Source organism: Morone saxatilis, unplaced genomic scaffold, assembly GCF_004916995.1.
Source record: "Morone saxatilis isolate NCDOM2014 unplaced genomic scaffold, NCSU_SB_2.0 Contig24, whole genome shotgun sequence".
Classification (NCBI taxonomy): domain Eukaryota; kingdom Metazoa; phylum Chordata; class Actinopteri; family Moronidae; genus Morone; species Morone saxatilis.
The window spans coordinates 1,843,215-1,867,821 of NW_023339807.1; the positions used below are offsets into that span (position 1 = coordinate 1,843,215).

Here is a 24,607-nt window from a genome sequence, read left to right on the forward strand (position 1 = left end):
TGCTTGGTTAGTGATTATGGAATAAGGCATGTCATGTGTGTATAGCAGCGCAGCTCGAGTTGACTGCCTGAACTAGCTCGCAGGCGTTGCACCATTTCTTCAAGGTCAGATTGGTGCAAACAAAGTGGATCTGGGAGATTAAGTGTTTACTTTCTGGGAATGAGTGTTAAAGTTAGTTGATTCTGGATATGAAAAGAAATGAAGTAATTAATGGCACAGTTTTTAAATAAGATACTTTTGAATATTTGGTGTTGGCGGAAGGTATCAAGTATTTTCAAGTCAAAAGGCTCAAGTCCAAGTGGAGTCACGAGGCATTAGTGTTAAAGTCCAAGTCGAGTTGCAAGTCTTTTTTGATTTTGACGAGTCTAAAGTCATCAAATTTGTGCTCACAGAGGTTTCAGCACTCAAACTGCAACTGTAAAAGTGCATGGGGTTAAAATCTAGACTTTATAAAGTGTGGAGGACATGCCCCACCATCCTCAGGGGAAATTACACCCTGTGACTGTACTTCCACAGTTCATAATGCCAAAAGGCAGACATCAGAGTATGTCCTACTTGGAATTACCGCTAGGAGGCTGAAATGAATGCTTGTTCTCAGTTGGCAGTTTCACTAGAAGCCTGATTTGGCCCAAGATTCTCAGTATGTTTCTTCTCTATCTTTGTCATCTCTTTCTCTTTCCCCTCCGTCTACTGCAGTTGCCGTTGATGCCACACGCATTTTAAGCGCCTGTGGGGTGTTGGTGTGATTCCTCAGTGGAGAAGTGAAAAAAAAAACATGACGTGCCTTTAGGGCACAATTACCCAATGCCAGCCACTATTACTGTGGTTCTTCTACGATCATTCCCTGAGGGAGAGGGGCCATGGAGCCCACACAGCATCTCCCTGCCCCCCCGAGTAATGGATTTATGATATCCCCCTCTCCATATGGAGCCATCGGCCACATATACATAAACAACTCGCACACATCCTGCGAGCATTTCACTTCACTGCAGCCATATGCTCATAACTCACTGACTTATTCAACTAAACCTGTCCTAAAGCATATATACAACTTTGTATAGAGGGCCGTGCACACACTCTTTACAGCTCGCCATGTGAGGATTAAGAGTGACAGAGAGAGAAAGACAATCATCTATAAAATGGCTTAACACGGAAATCCACCCTCACATCATTACACTGCTGTACATCAGTGGATGAGCTGTGACACATTCCAGGAGTTATGGTGATAAAGTGTTAGAGCTGATTTTTGATGTACCATTAACTTGCCATGTCTGCAGTGTTGACTACTTTGAATTGCAGTCAGTTACTGAATACAAATTGCATGGCAATTTTTGTAATTAGTAACGTAATCCATTGTATTCAAAATTTGGATCAATTGTGAATACTTTGGACCTTCTACTAAAGAAATGGATGCAGCAACACAAAATGTACTTCCTCAAATATTCCTTTTTGTCTTTAAATGTCTCAAAACAATAAATCTGCAGCAAACTCAGAAGCAAAACTCTGCTTTCATTTATTACCTTGGTGGCATTTGGGACAAAGGATTTATTGTAGCTATTTCTATAAGAATAGATATAATAGAGCCCAAGGGGTTAACCGGATATTGGTTATCATAAAAAAAAAGCGTCATCATTTTTAAAACTGCCATATCTTAAAGACTTAATCAAAAATGTAATCAGGTTTTCCTTGACAATGTAACTATAATCTAATTACACATTTTTCAAAAGTAATCTGGACTGATTATTTTGTAATCTGATTCCGTAATCCCAGTAAGATGTAATAAATTACCCCATACTGTGTCTGCTTTTATTCCACTGTAATGCGATAGTGAATAGCTAAGGGATTACATTGAACATTTTAATCAACATAAACTCAATTTTGTAAATTAGGAAAAACATTACTGATTAAGTACTTTTTACTAGGTATTTTGTTTTCACAGTACAAATAAAAATGACAAAATGTAGTCAGTGTCACTGAAAATGACTAAAGTTACTTGATCAATAATGTTAATGTTAATACATTTGAGTTTGCTTTACATAAAAATGAGGTCTTGGGGTGTGCTAATGACTGTACACACACTCATAAAGCACACATACAGGGCGGTTCTTGAGTGAATTACTGGATATTGAGTGAGGGACGATGGGGTGTGCGCCGTGTTACTTTGAGAGACAGTATGAGTGTGTGTGTCCCTGGCGGCTGGCCCACAGTGTACATGGCTGATTACACACATTGACAGGCCCGCTTCATCACTGCACACTGAGCCTATGGCAGCTACCTGCCCCCCCCCCTTTTAGTCACAATACATTTAATCTCTACAGTAAGTTTTGTTTCGATCGCCTCGCCCAAACTTTCTGTTCTTACAACAACAACAAATTTCCATCCACATTCTATTTCCACTGTGTAACCCTACATTAAAGTAATGGGCTGTGGCATTTTCATTTGAATTAATGTCTGTTTTACCGCTTTCATACTGAAGGAAATAAAAGTTTAGGTAGTTCTTAAAAGTTTTAACATTTGGCGTTCTCATGAGAAAGAACAACAACATTGGGTGCACAGCAAGTGAAGCATGATGTGTTTCCCATTTCTTTGGCGGAAATAGTAGACTTGGGTAGTTAACATGAGCAGTCGCTGAGCAGACAGTGGAAACAGTGCCAGCTGCAGAGACCCAAACTTCATCGACAACAAAAATCTAATCTGTTCTTCCAGCACAGGCAACGCTTTCAGAGGTTCCAGGGAGGGCAGATGGTGGAGAGAGTGAATTAAAGGCCAACAACAAAAATCACTTCCAACACGTTTAGCTTCTTCATGAGACGCCGGGGAGGGGGGGGCGGGGCAGGACACCCTTGATTTGGTATTTGCCTGCTGTCAGTTTTTATATACCACTCTCTCTTTGACCCTGAGCCAAAACAGAACAATGGCTCTCCTGATTGGCAGCCTCATGCAGAAAGTTCTGTTTCTCTGCCGCCTGGGGAGCTACCAGACCTGATGCTAGTCGAGGTTAACAGCCCACTGACACTGTGTCAACATAACCTATTAAACCTTTACAGTCAAAGAAGAGGGCTTCTTTCAGCACACCCATTAGTGCTGTTCACCTGTACGTGCAAAATGCAGATTTAGCCACAACTGCTATTAGAACAGCATCAGTGGGCATTCTAACAAGACTGGCAATTTACAACATGTGCTAATGGAAATCTGTAAACTGTGATATTGTTGCTATTTTTAATGAAAATAAAATTAGCCATGCAGTTCCCCTCAGCTCTACAAAGGCTTTTAAGATGTTTTAGCTCATTGTTTTGGTTCTCTGGCCTGCTCTCATCAAGCTCCTTTCCAGCAGCAGGAAGCTGCTTTTAGAGGAAAGCCTCTGTGAAAGCCACCGTACACTAGCTGCCCAGCAGCAAACTGCACACAGACACAGTTAGAGACTAGCTGCTGAACGTAATGGAGCATTTAGCAGCTAAAAAGACAGATATTTGTCCAGGAGTTGGTAGAGACCAACCAAAAATAGCTACAAGGAGAGAGCATACTGGACTTCCATTCATCAGGTGGACACAAACGCGACTCCAGATGAATGCTAATGTTGCTCTGTGTCTGCAAGATGTGTGAATAGGCAACACTTTTCCCATATGAACTTCATAAGGTGATAATATTTCAGTTGTGTTTACAGTTGTGCTGCTTCCAAGTAGCCAAAAAACCACAGTTTTTCAAATGGATGCAGTTTTAATTGACTCATATATATATTTCTGCTGAAACAAGCTTCAATTTAAGAGCTAATCATTTATTTTCTTTACCTTTATTTTAGCAGGAGATAAAAAAAGTTTGTTTTTTTCTCTACCAACTCCTGGACAGATATCTGTCTTTTTAGCTGCTAAATGCTCCTGCTGCTGGAAAGGAGCTTGATGAGAGCAGGCCAGAGAACCAAAACAATGAGCTAAAACAGGCTAAAAGCCTTTGTAGAGCTGAGGGGAACTGCATGGCTAATTTTGTTTTCATTAAAAATAGCAACAATATCACAGTTTACAGATTTCCATTAGCACATGTTGTAAATTGCCAGTCTTGTTAGAATGCCCACTGATTGGCTTGCCATGCTGTACTAATAGCAGTTGTGGATACAAAGAAATCCGCAATAAAACAGAACAACTACTCAAACGCAATGGCCTCTGAAGAACAACCACATGTCACCACATTCTTTGATGAACTTAAATTCATTAAATGATATGAGGGTGTTTAATTGTGGATCTTTTTGCAGATTATTCCATGCCCAAGGGAATGGTATACATATACAGTATAATATCAATATTATTTTCACTATTTTATCATTTTTCAGCGTCACTCCACATACCACGCAAGCTGGCAAACATGAAAACATCTGGCCTCACCCCAGCTACAGGCAAGATGCTGAGGCAAAGTCAATGTGACCTTTTCGCTCCATTACAGACAGTGACTACTAGACCACTTTGAAATTACTGACATACTGCAGTTTATGTGCATTACAGCAATATGTGGATAATATTTGGACAAATACAAGATGTAGGTTGTTATTTCATTCAACATGTTTAGGCCAATCGTAGCACTTACGTGTCTCACTGAGTTTAGGGTTGCCATTGCACAGAGTTCTGGCATAAAAATCTAAACTTGCTCAACCAATGCTGCAATGCCATGTCATCCTCTAACACACCACAGCAAATCTGTAAATGACTTTGTATTAACAGTAATTGCAATTCCATCCACCTGATTTCATACACATTTTCAATTTGCAAAACAAAACCTGAGCGGAAAAAAAACTCTAAATATCACAAAAAAGTGTTTACGCTTGGTTGAGATGGAAAAATGGAAAACAAAATATGACAAACAGACTAAATCAACACACCAGCCCCAGGGTAGTCTCAATGGCTTGGAGAGGAAGATTTTTTTTTTCCTAATCTATAAATAAGCTATTATTGTTGTTTTTTTTAAGTGGTTGGTCTTAAGTTTTTTGTTTTTCATTTTTCAGTCCTACTCATTTTTTGTCTGTTGTGGGGTTAAAGTGCTCCCTGCAGCCGGTGTCCATCTTCAGCCAAAGATCTTTTGTGAGGGAAGAAGCTCCACTCTGTAACACCGCTGTACAATGTCTTATCTCCAGGGGCGGATCTAGAGGGGTGGCAGCTGACATCCAGAAAAATGCCTGGCCACCCCAGCTGTCACCCTAGTAAAAAATGCACATAATTTAATGCTCTCTTATGGCCACATTTTAGACTAAGTGATTAAATGAAATGAAAAAAAGACATGTTGTTAGAATAATGTCTGAGGAAACTAATCAATTACTTATGTGCCACAATAATGTTTTTGAGTACAAATATCTTCACTTGGGTTTTTTCTAAGCAAATTGCAAACTGATATGTGTGATTTGTCTCTCTACCTGATTATGTCATGTCAGTTCATGTCAGTTGCATTCTTCCAGTTAATCTTTCATTCATTCCATTCACTCAAACTTAGTTTCTTACAGTAAATGCAAGCATATTTTACCCAAATCATATTGCCACTTTACTATTGGGTTTTATGTTACAGTTAAAGACACAGGAAAATGGAGAATCATTTCAGGATTTCAAGTGTTGCAACAAGCAGCTTTTAGGAGAGTCCGACTCCATAAGCGCTGGCTGTGCCCTCCATCAGCATCGAGTCTCCTGTTGCTTCAGGACGGAAGTGAGCCAGAAGCAAAGAAGAAAACTCCCTTCTCCCACTTCTCCTGCAGACTCAAGTCAATGACCTGAGAAGACTGCCGATAAAGCTGGGGAGGGGGTGTGGAGAGAGATAACGCTAACAGCCACAGACTCTGAGCAGTGACAGAGGCTATCACTGTCAGAGGCTGCACGCTGACCCACGCCATCCATCACACACAGGAGAGGAGGGGAGAGCAGGGGAGAGGATGAGGGCAGGAGAGGACGGGAGAGTGGAGTTGAAACACTGGAGCTTTGGAGAAAAGAGCACAGGAGATGAAAATTGAGAAGAGATAGCATGAGAGAATGAGGGAAGAGATGATGAAAGTGGGGGAGAGATGGATCGAGGAGAGGGAAACGGGTAAGGGCAGGATGGAGGAGAATGTTCAAGTGAGACAAAGGAGAGCAGAGATTTAAGAAGACAGGAGTAGAGAGGAGGAGAGAGGGAGGAGGATGAGATATTTGCGAGGAGAAGCTGATGTAGAAGAAAAGAAATAAGAGGAGAAAGTAGAATATATGAAAGTAAATGAAAAAAATGAAATAAGAGTAGTCAGGTGTTTGGTGGGATCCAGTTGGGAGAGGAAATGAAGATCTCTAAAATTGCACTTGTTTTTTTTTTAGTAGTTTCTTTGCCCACCATTAGCTCCACACGAAAGAGCATAACAGCAAATTAACAAGTGCTCAAGTAGACAAAATATGCCGAGCTCAGTATCCAGCTGCAATGTCCTCTAAGTGGAAAAAAACAACATTGTAGATGTAATGAGGTGGAACGTGGAAGGGTCACAAATAAATGCTTCACTTCAGCAGAGCTGTTGTACAACGCAGCTGACAGTGGCAGATTGGGAAGTCAGCACTTCAGGCCCACATGTTTCCCTCTTCTGCGGGACAAAAAGTTTACGAAGACGTTTATCCAACGGAAGACAAATTGCCACCAGATGCGTTGTGGATATATGGACCTCTGTTAGGAGAAATACAGAGCTTTTTATGACAGTGATGGTGACAGCTAAGTCCTCACAAAGCAGCTGTTTTTGGGAGAGTCTGACTGCAAGAGAAGCACAATGAACATGGTCTGCATCAGATATTACAGGAGATCAGCATTAGGGATCAACACTTCACAGCATCACAAGGCTGAGGCTCCGCCGTCGCATTGAGCTGTGGAGGGTTTATTTCAGCAGATGACATTTAGTTATAGCCTCACCAACACACAGCGACTGTGTGGAGTTTTCTCTAGTCTGAATCAGAGCTGTAGATCTTGGACTCAAGACACAACAATTAGTGACTTACTAATAGCTTGAGTTGAAACCTAAAAAAGGTGGACACTGCGTCTCCACGTCCTTGTACAAAAATAATAAAAATATCCCAGATAAAGCTGCCATTTTGTTCTGGGGACATCATTCAGGGATCAGAGTTGGTGCTGAGGATTCAAAATCCTCCCAAATATATTTTTACCCATATTTGCTTTTAGTTTTACACTGAAATGAGTCTGCAGGTATTGCTGACGATTTGTAAAAAGTGGTACGCAGCCTACAACTGACAGTCGATCCATGATACTTTGGGCTGAAAGTGTATGAGGGCAAGCCTGTTCCTTTTAAATCCCATTCTATTGTCCCTCTGCTCGCCAAGTGGCCTCCGTGCGACATGTGCTGTTATGTAATACTGACGGCTGAGGGGAAGTGGATCTACTAACGACACACGGCCTTGACTTGAAACACTCGATTTGTATATTCCTTCGCACTTGAGAAATGACTTTTCTGAAATACCTGAGATTTAACTTGAATGCTCTGACTTGAGAATTTACTTAAACATTACCTTGACAGACTCGAGACTTAACTTCAAACACACTACAACAGACATGAATTGAGACTTAAGGGGAGGGATCTTCTGACAGACTCAAGACCTGACTTAAACTCACCTTGACAGATATCAGACATGAATTTGACTTGCCCTAAAGGACTTGAACTCCAATCTGGATGTACGTGACAGACATGAGACTGGGCTTGGACCTGAAAACAGCTCTGGTCTTAGCTACAGTTGAGAAGGTCACCTTTTGCATTCAGTATGTCCAGGTTCACTGCCAAATTACAAATATGATAGGTGGAAGACAAAATTGCTACTGTGAATTGAAAAGGAAATAGCACTTGTAAAATAGATGGCAGCATGGCTTGTTACTTTTTTTTCTTCTCATAAGGAGGGTTAGCAGCTCCTCAAGGCAGGGTGAGACAAGCTCTACTGCAAGTAAATTACTCTGCGATGAATTCTCTCAAACATCTGATGAAATAGAGAATGTTCAAATGTTCTAAAATATGTCAGAAAGAGATCCACCTTTACGTTTAACAAAATCAGCCTGGAGCATCAGCAAACAGATATAAATCAAAAGACTGTACAATACCAACAACAACAGCAGCGGTGAAGCCAATCCCACATCTGCAGAAGTGTGCCGTTCAGTGGGGAGAGTAGTAATAACCCTGATTAGTTCCAGTGTTGATGGCTGCTTATGGAGCTTCCAGGGGAGAGTTGAATAGAGATGGAAATCAGGGCTCAGCTACGGATGATTATCTCGCCACTCCAGATCAAAGATTTCCCTGGGTCTCATCACAGAGGATAAAGAAAAGATCATTTCCCCCTGCACTATGAAGCTACCTGTGCCTGTTTATAGAGGTATTCTGAAAAAGGTAGCAGGGCTGTATTTAAACAAACCGCCATCTGCAGATTGATGCACATATGGTTGTCAGTATATATATGGCAACACAAACTCAACCGCTGAGGTGATTTATGAAACAAAATGCTCCTGAAAATCCTTATTAGACTATGTATGGAGCTTATTTAATTAATTCATTAATGGAGTGCCAGGAGTTAAAAAAGTGCAAGAAATTACAGCATAATGTGTTAATAAGAACTCAGATTTTCAGCCAGAAAGAGGGTCACGACACTGCTGAGAAAACTGTGGAGGAAGCAGAGTGAACCATCTGTGGTTCCTCTAGCAAGGTGTCTATGTGCAGTATGTGCGTGGGGGGGAAATGCCATGAACATGCCTACATGCATGTGAGTAATATCTATGGCATTTCTTCAACTCGCAGCATGTCGGGGAGAAAGAGCTGACGTTGTTGTGAAGAGAAGTCGGGCTTCATTTTAGATCAATGCTCAAATAAAAGTGTGCGGCAATAGTGAAGCCTTTGAACGCAGCATACCTTTCCTCCCGCTGGAGATCAAACTTGACTTTATTTATGGTCTCAGTATGGTAAAGAAAGGAAAAAAACAGACATTTTAATGGTCCCATATTTGACACTTTTCTGGTGTCAAATATGGGAGGCAAAAAAATAAAGGGGGCACCAGCTTGAAGAAAGTCATGGTTAGGATTAGCACCCAAGAGGGCACATTATTGTGTTTTGTCCACTGGAAATGCTCCTTGGAAGGGGAATTTATTGTATTCTGTCCACTTCATTGTGTTTTGTCCACTGGAAGGGCCCTAGGGGACACCATCAAGTTTTCTCCACTAAAAAAGGCAACCTATAGGGCACTTTATCATCTTTTATCTAACATAGGGGCATCCAACAGGGCACTTTCACAACGTTTTCTTCTAACATAGGGGCACCAATGCTGCTGACTGTATGTTGTGACAGCACAACCTTATGGAAGTTCTGACAGTTCGTTTAAAGGCACAGTTTCTGAAGTTGGGCTGTGTGTGCATTGAGCATTTTGATACGTTCACAATATTTATATAGCAAATAATTTTTTTTATTTAATAAAATAAAAAAAATGGAAATCTCACTTTCTACGATATGGGACCTTTAAGACTACAATCTACGTGTATTTGAATTCAACACTAACTAGGAGGCTAAACTGAAGACATAAGTAGATGCAAAAGTACTAAATGGCCAGAAAAAAGAACTTAAACCACTGGAGGTAAAAAAAAAAAAAAGTAAAAAGAATTTCAGGGGGTGTTAGTTACGTATTAGTGTTTTCATCCTGAGCCAGGGCTCACAGGCTCATCCTACATTAATTCATATTTCAAGATTATTTTATGCATGTACCAATTGTATGCAATGAAATATCTTCGAAACACACAAATTTGCAAATAATATAGCTGCTGAATTGGACTCATAAAAAAGATGTACACTTTGCTACACATATCTAAGTCAAGCATTCAGGTTTATTATGTGTACTGGATACTGCATATGCCTTTATATGACCATAAAAAACCTTATACCCTTGTATGAATAAAAAAACAGATCAGATTATTGATAGTCAAAATGTTTAATAGTAGCAGTAGTAGTAGTAAGGACAGCGCCATGAGCTGTAAAGCTGGTTGAAAATGAAACATCCGATGACTTCAGCAGACAAATCTGTCACAGCAGGAGTCAAATACCTTTGATCTTTGCTCCATTCTGCAGCATTATACAGTATGTATGCATAAACAGACATGCACATGGGTTAATCCAGTGGCTGTTGGGTATATTCGTCATTAGGGGCTTCCAGAGGAGCAAACTGAGGTGTGAAGGTGTTTCCTCTGCTTCTCTCACACGCTTGCTAACATGAAGATAAAAATAGCAAACAGGCAAGAGAACCCTACTAATTGAAGACCTTGACTCTAAGCGATGCAGCTCAGATCCTAACATACTGGAACTGCTACTACCATAAGGGTTCCACCAACATGGGCTTCTAAAAGCAGACACCTTTACTGATACCTTTGCCATTAATCAGAATTAATACTAAATTAGTTTCATGCCTTCAACTACAACATTTAGCATTTATCTTATTAAATATATAATTCATCACATCCGTCATATTAGAGGTGAAAACGGACACAGAGTAGAGCACACCTTCCATAAAATGCTAAAATGACTAATTGTTCTGAAAGCTCTACCACAGTAACAAGAGGAAATTATTTCTACACATATGAGAAAGAATTTCTAAAAGAGCTCCGGTATTTATGACTAGCATATATTTTTAGCCAAAGATACTGAAAGTCACCTGAGGGCTCCACCTTTGCCTGAGAGCAAGTTTATTTTCAGACTAGTTAAATGTTTAAAAGCCAAAAACGAGGGAAAGATTCCACTGAAATCCCAACCTCATTTAAAGGTGAGACCTGCAGCACGAGCATGCAGTTACAGACAGGAAGGAACAGAACAAGCATCGCAAAAGGAATGAAATATAAATAATAGAAAGTTCAAGGACACAAAGTCCATTTTTCACAGAGTGCTATACTTCAATTGACCCCAGGTTACTCTGTTCTTTTGATATCAAGTCATTCCAGACTTTTGAATGCTTTTGGGCCCAGTTTAGTTTAAATCTCAGCTCCAACAGAGAGAAGTCTTTTGACCTTAAACCATGCTGAAGCCCACAGACTGGAGCCATAAAGACCCATAAGTAAGATGGAGACAACCTCAGCATGGCCTTATAAATAAATGTCAGGCAGTGAATTGATCACTGAATATAAAGAGATGACCATCCAACCACAGCATACAAATCACAGTGATGTGTCATAAATTTGCTACCGGTGTCAAATCCCAGGGCACTGTGCGAAAAAAGGTGTCTGAAGATTGCAGACAATGAGGAGAGGAGAGGCTGCACTTGAATCCAAAATAAGATTATAAATAAAGCTATCCATGCAGTTTAAAACAGACAGTTGTTCATTCAAATGCTCAAGTGTTTAATAAAGGAAGCAACCCCAAATTGGTTTGCCTTGAGATGTTAGAATCTGGCTGTTATGCAGGACAGCTTAACTTCTGAAACTGAACTCTTTTATTTCCAACTGCAGCTGAGCAGTGCTTGATGCTGTTTTCTGCATTATGATCAATGTTATTAATATCCATAATAAATTAAAGAGGATCACATACAGATGTGTGGTACAGCCCAGGATAAATTGAAATCACATTCTCAAATCATGCAGGAAGTATTGTGTCTTTTAGATGGGGGGTTGGAAAGTAAGGTTGTGGAAGACTGAGTGGTAGATGGGTGTAAAGCTCATAGGACTTTCACGCAGGAGACTAGAGTTGGTGTCCTGCTAAGGCGCCGATACACCAACCAACGTCAAACAACTAGCAGCGACAGAAGCCTGCTGCTGCGATGCCTCACGTGGCCTGTGTCACTGGAGCCTGCTGCACCGACTACAGCCAACAGCCAACCAGCTCGTACATTCTGCACCTGTGTGAAAGGTAGTAACTCTCCATACCAGCAGGTGGCAGTAGTCCACATTCGTCATTCGAAAAAAGAACACAGAAAAAACCGCCACTGCGATATAAACAAAAGCAGGCCTATGGATGTAAGTTTGCCCGCTCTTAAAACTGCTTCTAATCAAGAAAATGTCTGATATTTTCCCTGCTTGTGAAAAAGTCATTTGCTGCTTTGCTCACTTACGTTTCTCTTCTCGCCAATCAGAGCGGTTTCTCTCTGGCCTCTGACGCCGATTCAACATGCTCAGTCACCCAGTGTATCAGGGACTTGGTGGTGAAAGCATTCTCTGCTTATTCAGATAATATAATGCCTTCTTAGTTCAGAATGTTCCACAGTGTCAAATGATAGATGAATCAATAACCAGCGCTGCACAACATGGTTTCCTACCAGAAACATAATTATACCACTTACAACCTTTAAATTTGCAGCAATTGTACTATACTGTTTCCTTCTCACGGTCAGCTCACTCACTCTACATTTTGGCCAGTACAAGGAGCTTAAAAATGGGTCATCAATCCATTCAGGGGGTGGTTCAATCCCTGGAGGATCAATAAAAGCATTTTATTTTGGTGGGTTTGTTCAAGATAATAGGTGTATTTATACCTTTTAAACGCATAGATTCACAAAGCATAGGAGTTGTGATGTGGGATGAGACACAGTGAAAAGTCTAATCTATAATGTTCAGTCTACACAGGATTTGTGTTTTAATGCCTATAAATACCTTTGTCAAGCAGCGAGCATTCAGCTCAGTTCATGCTTGGCTGCTCTCTCAACAGTTGTCTCCAGACAAAAGGCAGCCTGTCGCACCTCTCCCGGTTTTTATACCTTCACCAACAGGAAAGATTAAGTCATCACGCTGTCTCTTCCACACGTTTGGCTCTCACAAGGCCGCTGTCATTTCATTCATGAATGAGCAAAAAAATAGATGGAGGTTGGATCCATTTGGAATGAATGTTTTCTCACACCCCAGCAACAAACTATCCAATGGCACTGCATGACAGTCCTTGACGTTACCTATGACATTACAAAATTCTGCCTGGAGGTTGCTTAATTTCTCGGGTGTCTCAGAGCCCATGTGGTCTACACTGCATACTACGTGGCCCCATAATTCATGGTTTGAGTCAATTTGGGAGCTTTGCACAAGGTCACACTCTCTCTCCAAACGTTTCCTGTTGTTCTATTGTGAACTGTCTAGTAAAAGTAAATTCATATTTCCTATAAAGAGACCAAGCACAATAAACTCAACCTCAGCCAGCAAGTCCTACATCAGTTCTTACTGCTAAAAGTGACCCTTATTAGCATTTTCTGACCTGATGATTCAATTGGCAAGATGGCATTGTTTGCCAAAGCCTTCCAGAACTACTGCAAACCACTGTTACAAAAAATTGTTACAAATTAATTTAAATAATTCAAAAAATGACCATTTTCTGATCTGCAACCACAACAGTTAAGGTTTGGTTAGATCTAGCCACAAAATGCACTTGGTTAGATTTAGTGAACTGTGGTTAGATTTTAAATGATTTAATAAAACAGCACTAATCAATGCTTTTTGAAATAGAGAATACCTGATACTGCTGTTCACCATAGCTCTACTAAGCGCTTTAGCTTCTTTTAGCTAAGCCATTTATAAGATTCAACTTAACTGAGCATGTCCTTGATGCACATAGTGAAGCATTTAGTAGCTATTTGGAGAGGGGGTTGGAGGAAGCCAAAACAGAGCTATAAGAAAGTGAATATTTGACTTGGAGGTTCATGAGGTGACTAGAAACACAAGTCCAAATAAATGCTAATGTTGCTGCTTCAACATGTTCTAGCTTCTTCCACTGCCGACAAGTGGCCAAAATAATGTATGAATGTTGCTTTAAGGATTGGGAAAGACTGTGGTTTGGGTTTGGTTGTTCAAAAAACTACTCTGTTAAGTTCAGGTAAACTTTGTCATCATGTTTAAGAAGAATAACGACCTGGTTAACGGTGGGGACAGTCATTGTTTTCTTTCTTTGAGCAATGAGACTCAGCAATCATCTATCTTTCTCAAGAATGACTTTCAGGTTAAGGGATGATCATGGCCATAACAGAACATCCAGTTGACCACAAAACTACCACTGTCACCAAGTCACACACATTATCAACCCATCCATCCACCCAACCTCCTTCAAAACCAACAATGTTTTGAGGCTATGTCATGCTACTTCTGGGTTTGCTCCTGGCAGGCAAGGGTTAAACTTTACATAGCAACCACAGACGTGACTAAATATACCAAACCTACGTTGTGTTGAGGCATTTCAACACAAATGAGGGGACATTTCCACCTCAGAATGAAGGTAACAAGAGAAAAGAACAGATCAAAAGTGCCATCTTCAGGGCTGCATTGCCAACATTGAAGACAGGTATTTCTTAGACAAATCTCAGTGATCTTGTGCAGCACTAAGCCCAGGATAGTGTCCTTGCAAAACTGTGTGGAAGGATAGTGGAAGGGGAGGACAATTCAAACTAAAAAATTGTCCACCAGCCTACTTGCTGTGAGCCAGACTAACTCTTCAGTGACTGTTATCAGTGAAACTAAAGAAAATCATTGTGCTAGCTAGACGACCAGCCTTGCAATTAGGTGCTTTTGTCACAGGTACTTACTTTACTTATGTCTGCTCAAACAGCTACATCAGCTTACTTTGGCACAAATCACATCCTAGATTTGAACATACATTTAGAGCAATCGCAAATAAACAGCGCTTCAGAATTGAGCATGAGGGCTGAATGTAGCCACTGAGGCTGAGCTATGTGGCTTTTACATGGTTGTCAGCCTAAGTTCCTGTCTCACTCCGCACATTGGTCAAGCCTCATTAAGCATCTTTCCCAAGCTCCTTGTTTAGTCCCTAATTAGGGGAGCCGATGGCGTTGCAGGATCTGGTCAACCTCCAAGTCGCTCCAAGGAAAGATATTCTCCACAGTACTGCTGAGAAGCCATTAGGAACTTTCAGGACATGGGATATTGGCATGTTTCACCTTTTAAAGTGCCTGTGTTCCAAAGTGTGTGTGTGTGTGTTACTAGCCTGTCTGTGCTGACTGATTGCTGTGTATTTAGTCCAAAAGCATGGTGGGTGTCACACACAAAGCGGTCTGTGGAGCTCCGAGGCAGCAGAATAGCACTGTCTTTCTATGTCACACGGCCCTGTGTCTAACGTCCCTCTCTATCTCGCCTTTAATCCATCTTCTATCGTCCCGCTGACTGTCTCCTCGTCACCCATCTATTCATCTCCCCTTTCAATGACTCCCTCTGTTTCCCCACCCTCACTGTCTCCTCTTCCTCCCTCTGATGTCACAAATTCAGATATGAGGTTTCTCTGATAGCGAGCAGCCTTGGACACTGCGGCCTTGTTTGGAGGGGGAGTGATCAGAGGATGAGAAGATGGAGCAAAGGCGCGCGAGTCGGCGGCGCGGGTATTTTCCGAGGCAGCGGGGAGGATGTAAGACGCAGAAACAAAGGAGGACATCTAGGTTAAAAAAACACGCATGAATGCCTCTGAAAAGGCCTGTGTTGTGTTGCCGGCTTGTCTCATCCCTGGGACTCTGAGCCAGCTGTGCCTGTCAGGGCACTATTTCTGTTATCTGCTCTCTTTCTTGCGGATAAAACAGTTGACTGCTAACATCCTTACCTGGAGGGTGAGAGAGGGTGAGAGAGGGTGTGGGGGTTCTCAGACCCTGAACCTGGCATTGCCCCACATACATGGGCTGTCACAACACTTGACTCTCCCCACGATATGCTTATGATCACGATACGTGATACTATGGTCCAATCCAACCTCACAGTCCTGTGGCGGGCCTTACAAAAAGGTCCTATCTTGCAACAAAGCACCATAAATATCTGTGGTAGGGTTGGGTTGCACAGTAACTCTTTTGTAGTTTCGTGTGTTTAGCATAACGCACAGGATGTTGATCTAACGTCAGCAGGGCCTTGATTTGAACGTTTGAATATTAATGAGAGGTCAAAAACAAGTTCAGACCAACGAGCCGCGACCGTGACTCTTTGGGGAATGCAAACAGTCCTTTTTTGGAGGCATCACGAGCCGCAGCGACACAGGTCAAAGGTAGTCCTGCAGGTCTCTGTGTGACGGAAGGGGTCGGCTGTGTCGCCCGGAGACAAAATCTCTGTTGGAGACAGATGTTTTGCATACAGCCGTAGCAAAAGGAGGATGCATCAGTAAAGGGGAGGAAATGGTTGGAGCAGTAGATAGAGAACAATACACAGGGACACTAGGTGTCAACATGACAAGGGCACTTTTAATACAGTCTGACCTTTAAATGCCTGGTGTATCTCTACCTCTGAATAAATATGCTTTAAATGGCTGCTAGCCTGAAATAATGGCATTAATCTCAGGTGCAGTAGAGAGTTTCAGTGCCTTAGAATAAACTTTCTTTAGAGTCTTTTTATACAAAGTAGTGATTTCTAGAATTGGCCCTTAAAATGGCGAGCTGTATCAGTCATTCCTGACTTCTTCAGTTTGCTTTGCCATCATTTGCAGTATTCAAGCAGGTACCAACCTTCCTATGTTGTCCAGCATAACAGTGACAACAGTACCAACGGGGGGACTTTCCACGTCAACAGCTGAATTCCCCAGTAACAGGCTTTTAGTCTTCACCTGTTGAGATATCACTGTTTCAGAGAATATACGTGCATTTCAAGCTCCGTCCCCGGGTAAGGAAGCCAGCATAGTTAATGGGAATTTAACCTGACTTACCTAAGGGATGGGCTTATGTGTTTTTATAGCGCCCCCAATAGTATGATCTGATAACTTAAAGATGCACATTGTGTCAGCCAAACAAGGAACATGCACAGTTCTCTCCAAGCTAAACCCTGAATAGCAATGAAAATACTGTTTGGAAAGTTTTTCTAAACCCGCAGCCTGCCCTTTCTGTCTCACTGTCATTATTTTGTGCATGCAGCATGCAGCATGCCACAGATTGGACATCAGTGAGTCTTTCTGCAGCACAGGGAGAGATGAGGGAGGCTCCTTGCACCAGAAGGGGACAGTGAATGACAACCCATTTTGTTGCGAATGAGACTGCTGGCCATCCGTGAGTGATACCAAGCTGACTGAAAGTGCGCCACAGCAAAAAGGCTCAGAGCGTTCATCTGCCTACTCCACTGCGAACAATCCGCTACGTGCCTCTGCTTCCTCCCAGGAGCATCACTGGCCATGAGTCCCTGCCTCATCATCAGGTTCTGAGCACATCCTCCGTATTTCCCCAGGTACATTTAGGGTTTCTTTAAGGACGACAGATCATTACTGATTGTAGAATATGTATCACAGTAAAGTCACAGTCTTTAAAGAATTGAAAGTTTGTTCGTTTTTCTTACTCTAGCTTTACACCTATAAAGACAAAATAGGACAAACTCCGATAAGTCATGCGCCAGGTTTGCCCACATACGCAACGCTCTCCCTGCCCAAATGCCAAACTCTATTCAGAAATCTCGCATTTAAATGCAGCCTCGCTGGCAAAGATACACGCTGCTTGGAAAATCCATTCTATGAGTTAATATAAGCTGATATTCTTTCAAAATAATCACATAACATACGGGGCTTACAAAACAGAACGTTCTGGTTGAAATTAAAACTTCAGCTATATATGAGCGGAACCAAGTTAAAAAGAGTTAAAATGTCTATCACCTAAATGAATTCAGCTGGGTGTGTTTCTGGTGCCGATTTGAAGAGTTGCGCTCATTCATTCTAAAAACATCTTAACTGCCGTTCTAGCTGGGGACTGACCGCGAATAAGCGAAGACTCGTTAAATGACACCATTTTTGAATAAAGTTAGGCGACACTGTGTCCCCAGAGAAACGAGCCTCCTCCCATTGACTGAGCAGCCCAAACGGCGACTGTCCACCGACTCCCTGAGCACAAACCGTTTGGGTGTGAGAGCCCAAGAGAAAATACAACCGGACTAACAGCAGACCGTACTACAAAGGGGGGCCAAAAGTGCCAGAAAAAGTCTCCAGAAAAATGTACCAACTCGATATTAGTCTTTTTCTTTTTTGTTGCGAATTTTGCCCAAAAACCAGACTAAATCGAGACGCACTCACCAACCCAGAACGCAGAGGCAACGCTGCTCCTCCGACGTGTGTGGACAATAAGGGGAAGGTGAACAGTGTCAGTAAGAGGTCAGAAAGAGTGAATATGATTCATTTAAAATAATTACCTTGAGCAAGTTAGCAGTCCCTTTGATGCATACTGCCAGTGGTCAGAGCTGGGTGCGTTCAGGGCATTCACCAATTCCAAAAGCCTGGAGATAAGTCCTAGGAGTCCACACAGCGCATTATTATTAACCGAAATCTCGTCTTTACTGTGGAAATGTAATGTACCGTTACTGGGATAAAGAAGAGGGAAGACTCGAGCGAGGAGTTCTGAATGTCCGTTAGTTCCCACTGCGCTTCCAGTGCGTAAAATGGGTCCCCGAATGTATTCACTCACATTGTTCCAACATGAAACCTCCTCCGCAGCTCTTTCATTGAACAAGGAAAATCCGCTTGAAAAGAGAGTTGTTGTGTTTGTTATTCCAGAAAATCTGACATTTGTGTCAAAAAGTTCATCTCCGAGTCTGAAAATCCCTCCGGTCTCCGGGTCACGCAGTCTTCCAGGTGTATGGGAAGGTTTAACGGAGCGGCAAATCAAAGAGGGCTCGCGCGCGTCTCGGGAACCGCCGTCCCCAGCTCGCGGGCTCTGGAGCGTCCTTGTCTGTCTGTGTGTCCGCGCGCAGCAACAGCCGAATTCCTTATTTGGAAGCCCGGGGCTCGCGCTACTGTCAAGACAGTCGAGTTAGACCAAGATTACTTCCAGCTAAACCTTTCAAAATAAAATCCCTAATTGGGGCGGGAGCTCGTCTCGAGGATTAAAGCAGAGATAATTCCACTTTAAAATGAACTATAAATCATATTGATACAAAGACACAATTTAGAGAAATACTTTTAAATTAAGAATTCTCATTTAATGTGTGTATATATGCCTACATATTTTTTTTTCTTTTCAGCTTTTTTGTATTTGTTTCTACTTTCAAAAGCCTGTTAATCTAAGAAAATTAAGAGTACATGTGTGAAATGAAGATAAATGATGCCGTCAAAAATATATTAACAAGTAAATATAGTATATAGTATAGTTTCTTTTTTTGTAGACCTACTATATGTATTCACATAGCCCATAACATACACATAGGTATACTGTAGCCAGCTCTTACCATGAGAGATGGTATGGTTCACAATGCTCTTGCACTAGTTTGCATGTACTGTTTTATGAAGTATGTACATTTTTTACTTTTTGGTACAACGTTTGTTTCTGTTGTAGCTACATTACTGAAAATAGTAATGAAATAACATATATAAATAGAGGTTTCCCCCTTGGGGCAGCTTTTATTTTGAAGGCAAAATCGCCCAATTTCCTGCCAGATTCTGCCTTTCTTGTGTTCAAAGCTGAGGGGATTCCTCTCAATAGAAAATTCACCCACCAGCCCCCTCTTCTGGAGTCAAACAGCGTCAATTGGATGTTGTGTCAGGTCTGTGGCACCACCTACATTTACCACACAAAGAGGAAATGTTAGGAATAAATAGCTACAATACTGCAGCTAATTCAGCGATGCACCAGCTTAATGTGGGAGAGGCAGCATCAGCTGATTTCTCAACTTGTCAAACTCAGTGATGAAAGTCAGTCAGGTAGGGAGGCAGGACTGTAGCTGCCAAACACACAAAGTCATGTGAGAATTTAGGGGTTATAACAACCTGCAAATCACATCCACCCGCTGCTATTCCCACTAACGTCTTCAGTGTATAAAAACCATTCCAATAAGAGTCATTTAAATTAGCTGGAAAGAAGTGAACAGAGATCCTTACGTCTATATATGTTCACTCAGGCCCCCAGTAGTGGTAGTACTGCAGGCCCTAAGCAGCTGCTTAATTAGCATATATGCCCAAGGCAAGTTATGAGATTGACCGATAGGTAACCTACTCATTTATTACTCTTTCTTCCTTTAATGTGTATATTGAGTGGATATGAGCAGATGGTGGTTAATAAAATAACTGATGCTGATTCAAGTGACATCATTTTTTCGACTTCACGCAGCTCCCTCTGGAGACACTAAAGGATTTCCACCACTGTTTTTACATGCTCTCTAACACCTGGAAACAGAATTAGATGTGTCAAACAGGTGGAGTTTCCCTTTAATAGTACACGTGTTAAAAGCCAATATTCGTAATATTTGTAATATTTAAAAATTAAAGCTTTCCTTAAAGGTCCAGTGTGTAACATTTAGGAGGATCGATTGGCAGAAATTTTATATAATATTTATAGGCATGTTTTCATTAGTACGCAATCACCTGAGAATAATTTTATTTTTGTTACCTTAGAAAGCCTTTTATATCTACAGAAGGAGCAGCTCCTCTATGGAGTCTGCCATTGTTGAATCACCATGTTTCTACAGTATTGGCTTGGTGTTTAGTGTAATATTAGATTATTAACTTCATTCCTCTCATAATAGTATTGTCCCTTTGAAACTTTTGTTTTTTTTGTTTTGCTTTTTGTATGATTTTATATTTAGATATGAAACTCAGAATGGATGTTAAGGGTTTGAAAGTTGTCTTGAAATTGGATAACTGTGTAAATAAAATGTTAAAAGGAAAGAAGACAGGAGCTAGCCCTTTAAGTTTATGTAACTGGTGAGTGTCATTTTGGCCACACGCTGAAGCCATTACGCCATACTGGAAGAGATGGAGTGTAAATAATGCGCAGCGATTTGAATCTCACCTTGAACAGAAGTGCGATTACTGTCGTAAGAGACAGTCATCAGTATTACATCATGCGCTGCCATATGGCCCAGAGGTGTAAATGGAAATGCCAAGTCACTCTGTTCTGTTCAGCAGTAGGAAGATTCCTCCTCGCTGCCCTGTTGATGAACAGAGATTCTTCAAAGGCAGTCTCCTGTCTGTGTGAAGAGACAAATCATCAATTATAAAGTGTCTATAAGGTTCCATAATTATGTTTCCAAATGCATTATCGATTAGGATACAGGTGATGAAATGCATATTTCTCAGTATTTGGGCTATTATGAAATGAATTCAATCACTCATTGGCAAGATCACACTGGTCCATGATTGGCCCCTCTAGCAGGCCTTTTTCACAGACACTTTAGTCAGAATAGCACAGGTGGAACTTTCAAGACAGCTCTGTTCTACGAAGAGCCAGCATGTACAATACCAGAATCTTGGAATCTAAATGGAATAGAGCCTTCATTAATGCTATTAATTACATGACATGTAAACATGTGGTGCAGTGAAAAAGCTTTCTTTGAATGCTGCAGGAGACTTTCCACTGCAGTCGTTAGACACTGATTGAAGTTCATCTTTTAATCCTAATCACTGAATAATGTACATTTTACATAACTCCTCACAACTTTCTAAAAGATATTTAATGGTTTAGATCGAGTTATCTTCCATGCTTCCATTGTTTTTACTTAATTTCACTTTCTAGATGAGTTACATATTTGCAACTAAATTAAAAGGTGTCTGGGACAGTCAGACTATTAGGCAAGGACCAACGTTTTTCCTTTTACTGATGCTGGGATGAGTTTCTAGAAGTTGAAGATTGGAAACCACTGCTATCAACAGTGCAGCCTTTGTGGGCTGTGTCTCAGGAGGTAGAGCCGGTTGTCCACTAATCTGAAGGTTGGCGGCTCCTCTCGCTGCATGTCAAAGTGTCCTCAAGCGAGATACTGAACCCGATAGTGCTCCCGATGCCATGGGTGTATGAATGTATGTGAATGCCCTTAGTTTCTGATAAGCAATTGGCACCTTGCATGGCAGTCACTGCTGTCAGTGTGTGAATGGGTGTGCAAATGAATGTGACATGTAGTGTACAGTGCTTTGAATGGTCGGAAGAGTAGAAAGGCGCTAGAACAGTCCATTTCATGTGTATTTTCAGACATATTTAATATTTTAGAAATATAAAAATCTGTAAGAAATATCCTCAAACAATAATTTGGTCTTGCAGTAACTTGGATGACGCCCTGTAAAAGACCCTGGTCCTTGATAGTGATAGTAAATGTAATGATTTGGCTCGACAAGTCATTGGCTTATACTTCCAACTGCCTTCCAACAACTACAGGTTGAGGCGGATAAATGGGTCAAACACAGGACTTCTTCATTGACTGTTTGTTTAGGTTGAGGCAACAAAACTAAATGGTTAGGTTTAGGAAAAGATTATAGTTTGGATTAAAATGAGAAAAAAGCAAACTTCTCCCATGTGCCCAGCCCACTGGTGTGGACAGGAGAGAGCAGCCAGGACAGCTCTATAGCCGCTGACACCAGGACCAGGACCATGGAGAGCTCCTCAGGGTGCTGGCAGAAGTGAGATCATGTGTAATTCACTACAGTGAACTATGAGCTGCCTTTGTCTTATTTTTATACATTCATTTGTCAAATCTAGGGAGTGTTTGATAAATGCCAGCCAGAAAACTAATCATCATTTTGAAGGTGTTAGGCGCAAGTTTTTCTTGGTCAAATGAAGATCATTGGGTCATGGAAATCATTTTAAATTAGCTTTCAGTTACCATGAATATCTAAATCTCATTCTACGGCGCACTGATACCACTATCCAAACAAACAAAAACCAAAGCAGCGAAGACTCAGCGAACAGAGTTTTATTTGTCTGGCCATGCCATCAGTATTGAGCTCTGGCTCTCAGTGCAAATGCCTCATGTCAGAGGTTAGTACAGCAGTGGTTCTTGCCCACAGCGTCGCCCCTGACCCTGAATCCTCACAGACAAACCGCAGCAATAGTGTGCTTAATGCCTCCTCACGCTCTGGCTCTCTCTTCGAGCTGCAGATGATATGCATTCTGGCGTTGCCCTTCTTTCCAGAAACATACATATACACACTTTTAGCTTCGCCACTGGGCACGGCCATGCAGCTGCGGAAACCCTTCTGATGTGAAACCCGCAGAGATCTGAGAGGCTTCTGGAGGCGAGAGCACAAACAAACGCATCTTCCCTCCTTCGCTGTCATTGTCTGCACTTCAATCAAACACAAACAGGCATGTACAAGAGCACGTAAGGACACACACACAGAAGTCCATCTCAAGACCACTTAGCAAACTGTGTTGTCAGTATGAGCAAGCTGTTTCACATATGAATATTTCACGTTGGGCTTCAGCAGGATGTCTGAAGCGTCAGACCTTTTCTTTGGAACTGGGATGTCTACTCGTGTTTGCAAACATATTTGAGGTAATTTTCTTTTGGAGCTGCAGAATATACCATCTCAAAACATTTGCCAGCATCCCATCTTTTCACTGCACCCATGAAGCAATCAACTTCCTGGCACAATCAAAGTCTTATGCAGCCTCGTCATGAATTGCTTTTACAGGAGGCTGAGGGTGCATTTTCCGAGGCCCTTTGTGTTGGAATTATGTTGAGCTAGAGTCCAAGAGCACGGGGGTGGGGGGGTTGTAGCACTGGGATGAGCATGAGGGGAAAGCAGCTGTGTTAGCAGCTGAACTAATAAAAGAGCATCTAAAAAGAAACACCCCGTCTCCTAATGCCTCGCACTGACACAGAGGAATTAACGATCGCTGCGTTCCCAGGAATTCATTAATGCTCGGCATGAATGAATATTGCTATTCAACAATCATTTAAAGTCGTACAAAAGCCGGGATGTAAATGTTTCCCGTCTCCCTTTTTTACAGGGAAAATTAAGATGTAATTTTGGGCACATTGGCTTTAACTGCCATCATACCTCATGTTGTGACATGATTTTATGACCTCATTGTTGTGATGCGGTCATGTTTTCACTTTTTTCCCACATTTCATCAGCTGTGTTCACTCCATGGTGTTGGTCTTGGCTTTTGTATCCCTATGGACAAATCTGGATTAAGACCCAGGAACCACAAGGGCCCCATGGTTCACTGTATGTCAATATGTAATTTCATTAATATCAAATTTGTTTAGGGATTTGGACTACTTAAGTGCAATATCAACAAATGAGGCACAATGACAACTAAGCATAAAAAGGTGAAGTGTGAAACAAACATGAATACTTCATGGAGCAACAGATTACATGTAATGGTAAATTTACAAAAATAAGGTAAGTAATCTGTTACCCTCTAATTTGTTTGATAGAAAAAAATGTAATCATATTACAGTTACATTTAGTAAAAACAGGGATTATTAGCTGGATTACAATTTTATAATATCAGAAAAAGAGACATTGTGTACAATAAAACTAAATTAATTGAATTAATTAATTCAATTGAAATAAATTAAAATAAAAAAAGCTTTCACTGGGTGGAAATTCTGCCATTATTTTGTCCTTAAAGCAGAACAACAACAGTGCTGCAGTTCTGCCTTCCAGCTGTGGAAATATCTGTCTATAGCCTACTGCCTGAATTTGCTTGCTTAAAAATACACTGAGGACACATTTTTTTATGCTAAAAATCTTGGCCTCCATCTATGATTACATTGTCCTATTGTCTTATATTACACATAATCTTACTGATATCTACGTTTTTTCTTTTTTATATTTTCGAGGCTTTGATTGCCTTTCTCAATCTATCTATAGTGCTATATATCTGAAGAGTGACAAGAAAAAGGGGGGGGGTATATTATTATATTTATATAATACACCCCCCTCAGACGCAGGGCCAGGCCCACCACGAAGACTGTTACAACCTGGCCTGAAAATGCACTCTTCAAACTACAAGACTGCTTCAAA

At 41.3% G+C, this 24,607-nt stretch overlaps 1 protein-coding gene across 1 annotated transcript in view; it reads right to left on the reverse strand.

Moving 5' to 3' along the window:
- Positions 1-15,355, reverse strand: part of adgrb1a (adhesion G protein-coupled receptor B1a) — a 143,948-nt gene extending 128,593 nt beyond the window's left edge. The window contains exon 1 of the mRNA XM_035672108.1: positions 15,157-15,355. Within this exon, the coding sequence (XP_035528001.1) occupies positions 15,157-15,355 (199 nt within the window). The remainder of the gene's footprint in view (positions 1-15,156) is intronic.
- Positions 15,356-24,607: the final 9,252 nt, after the last annotated feature.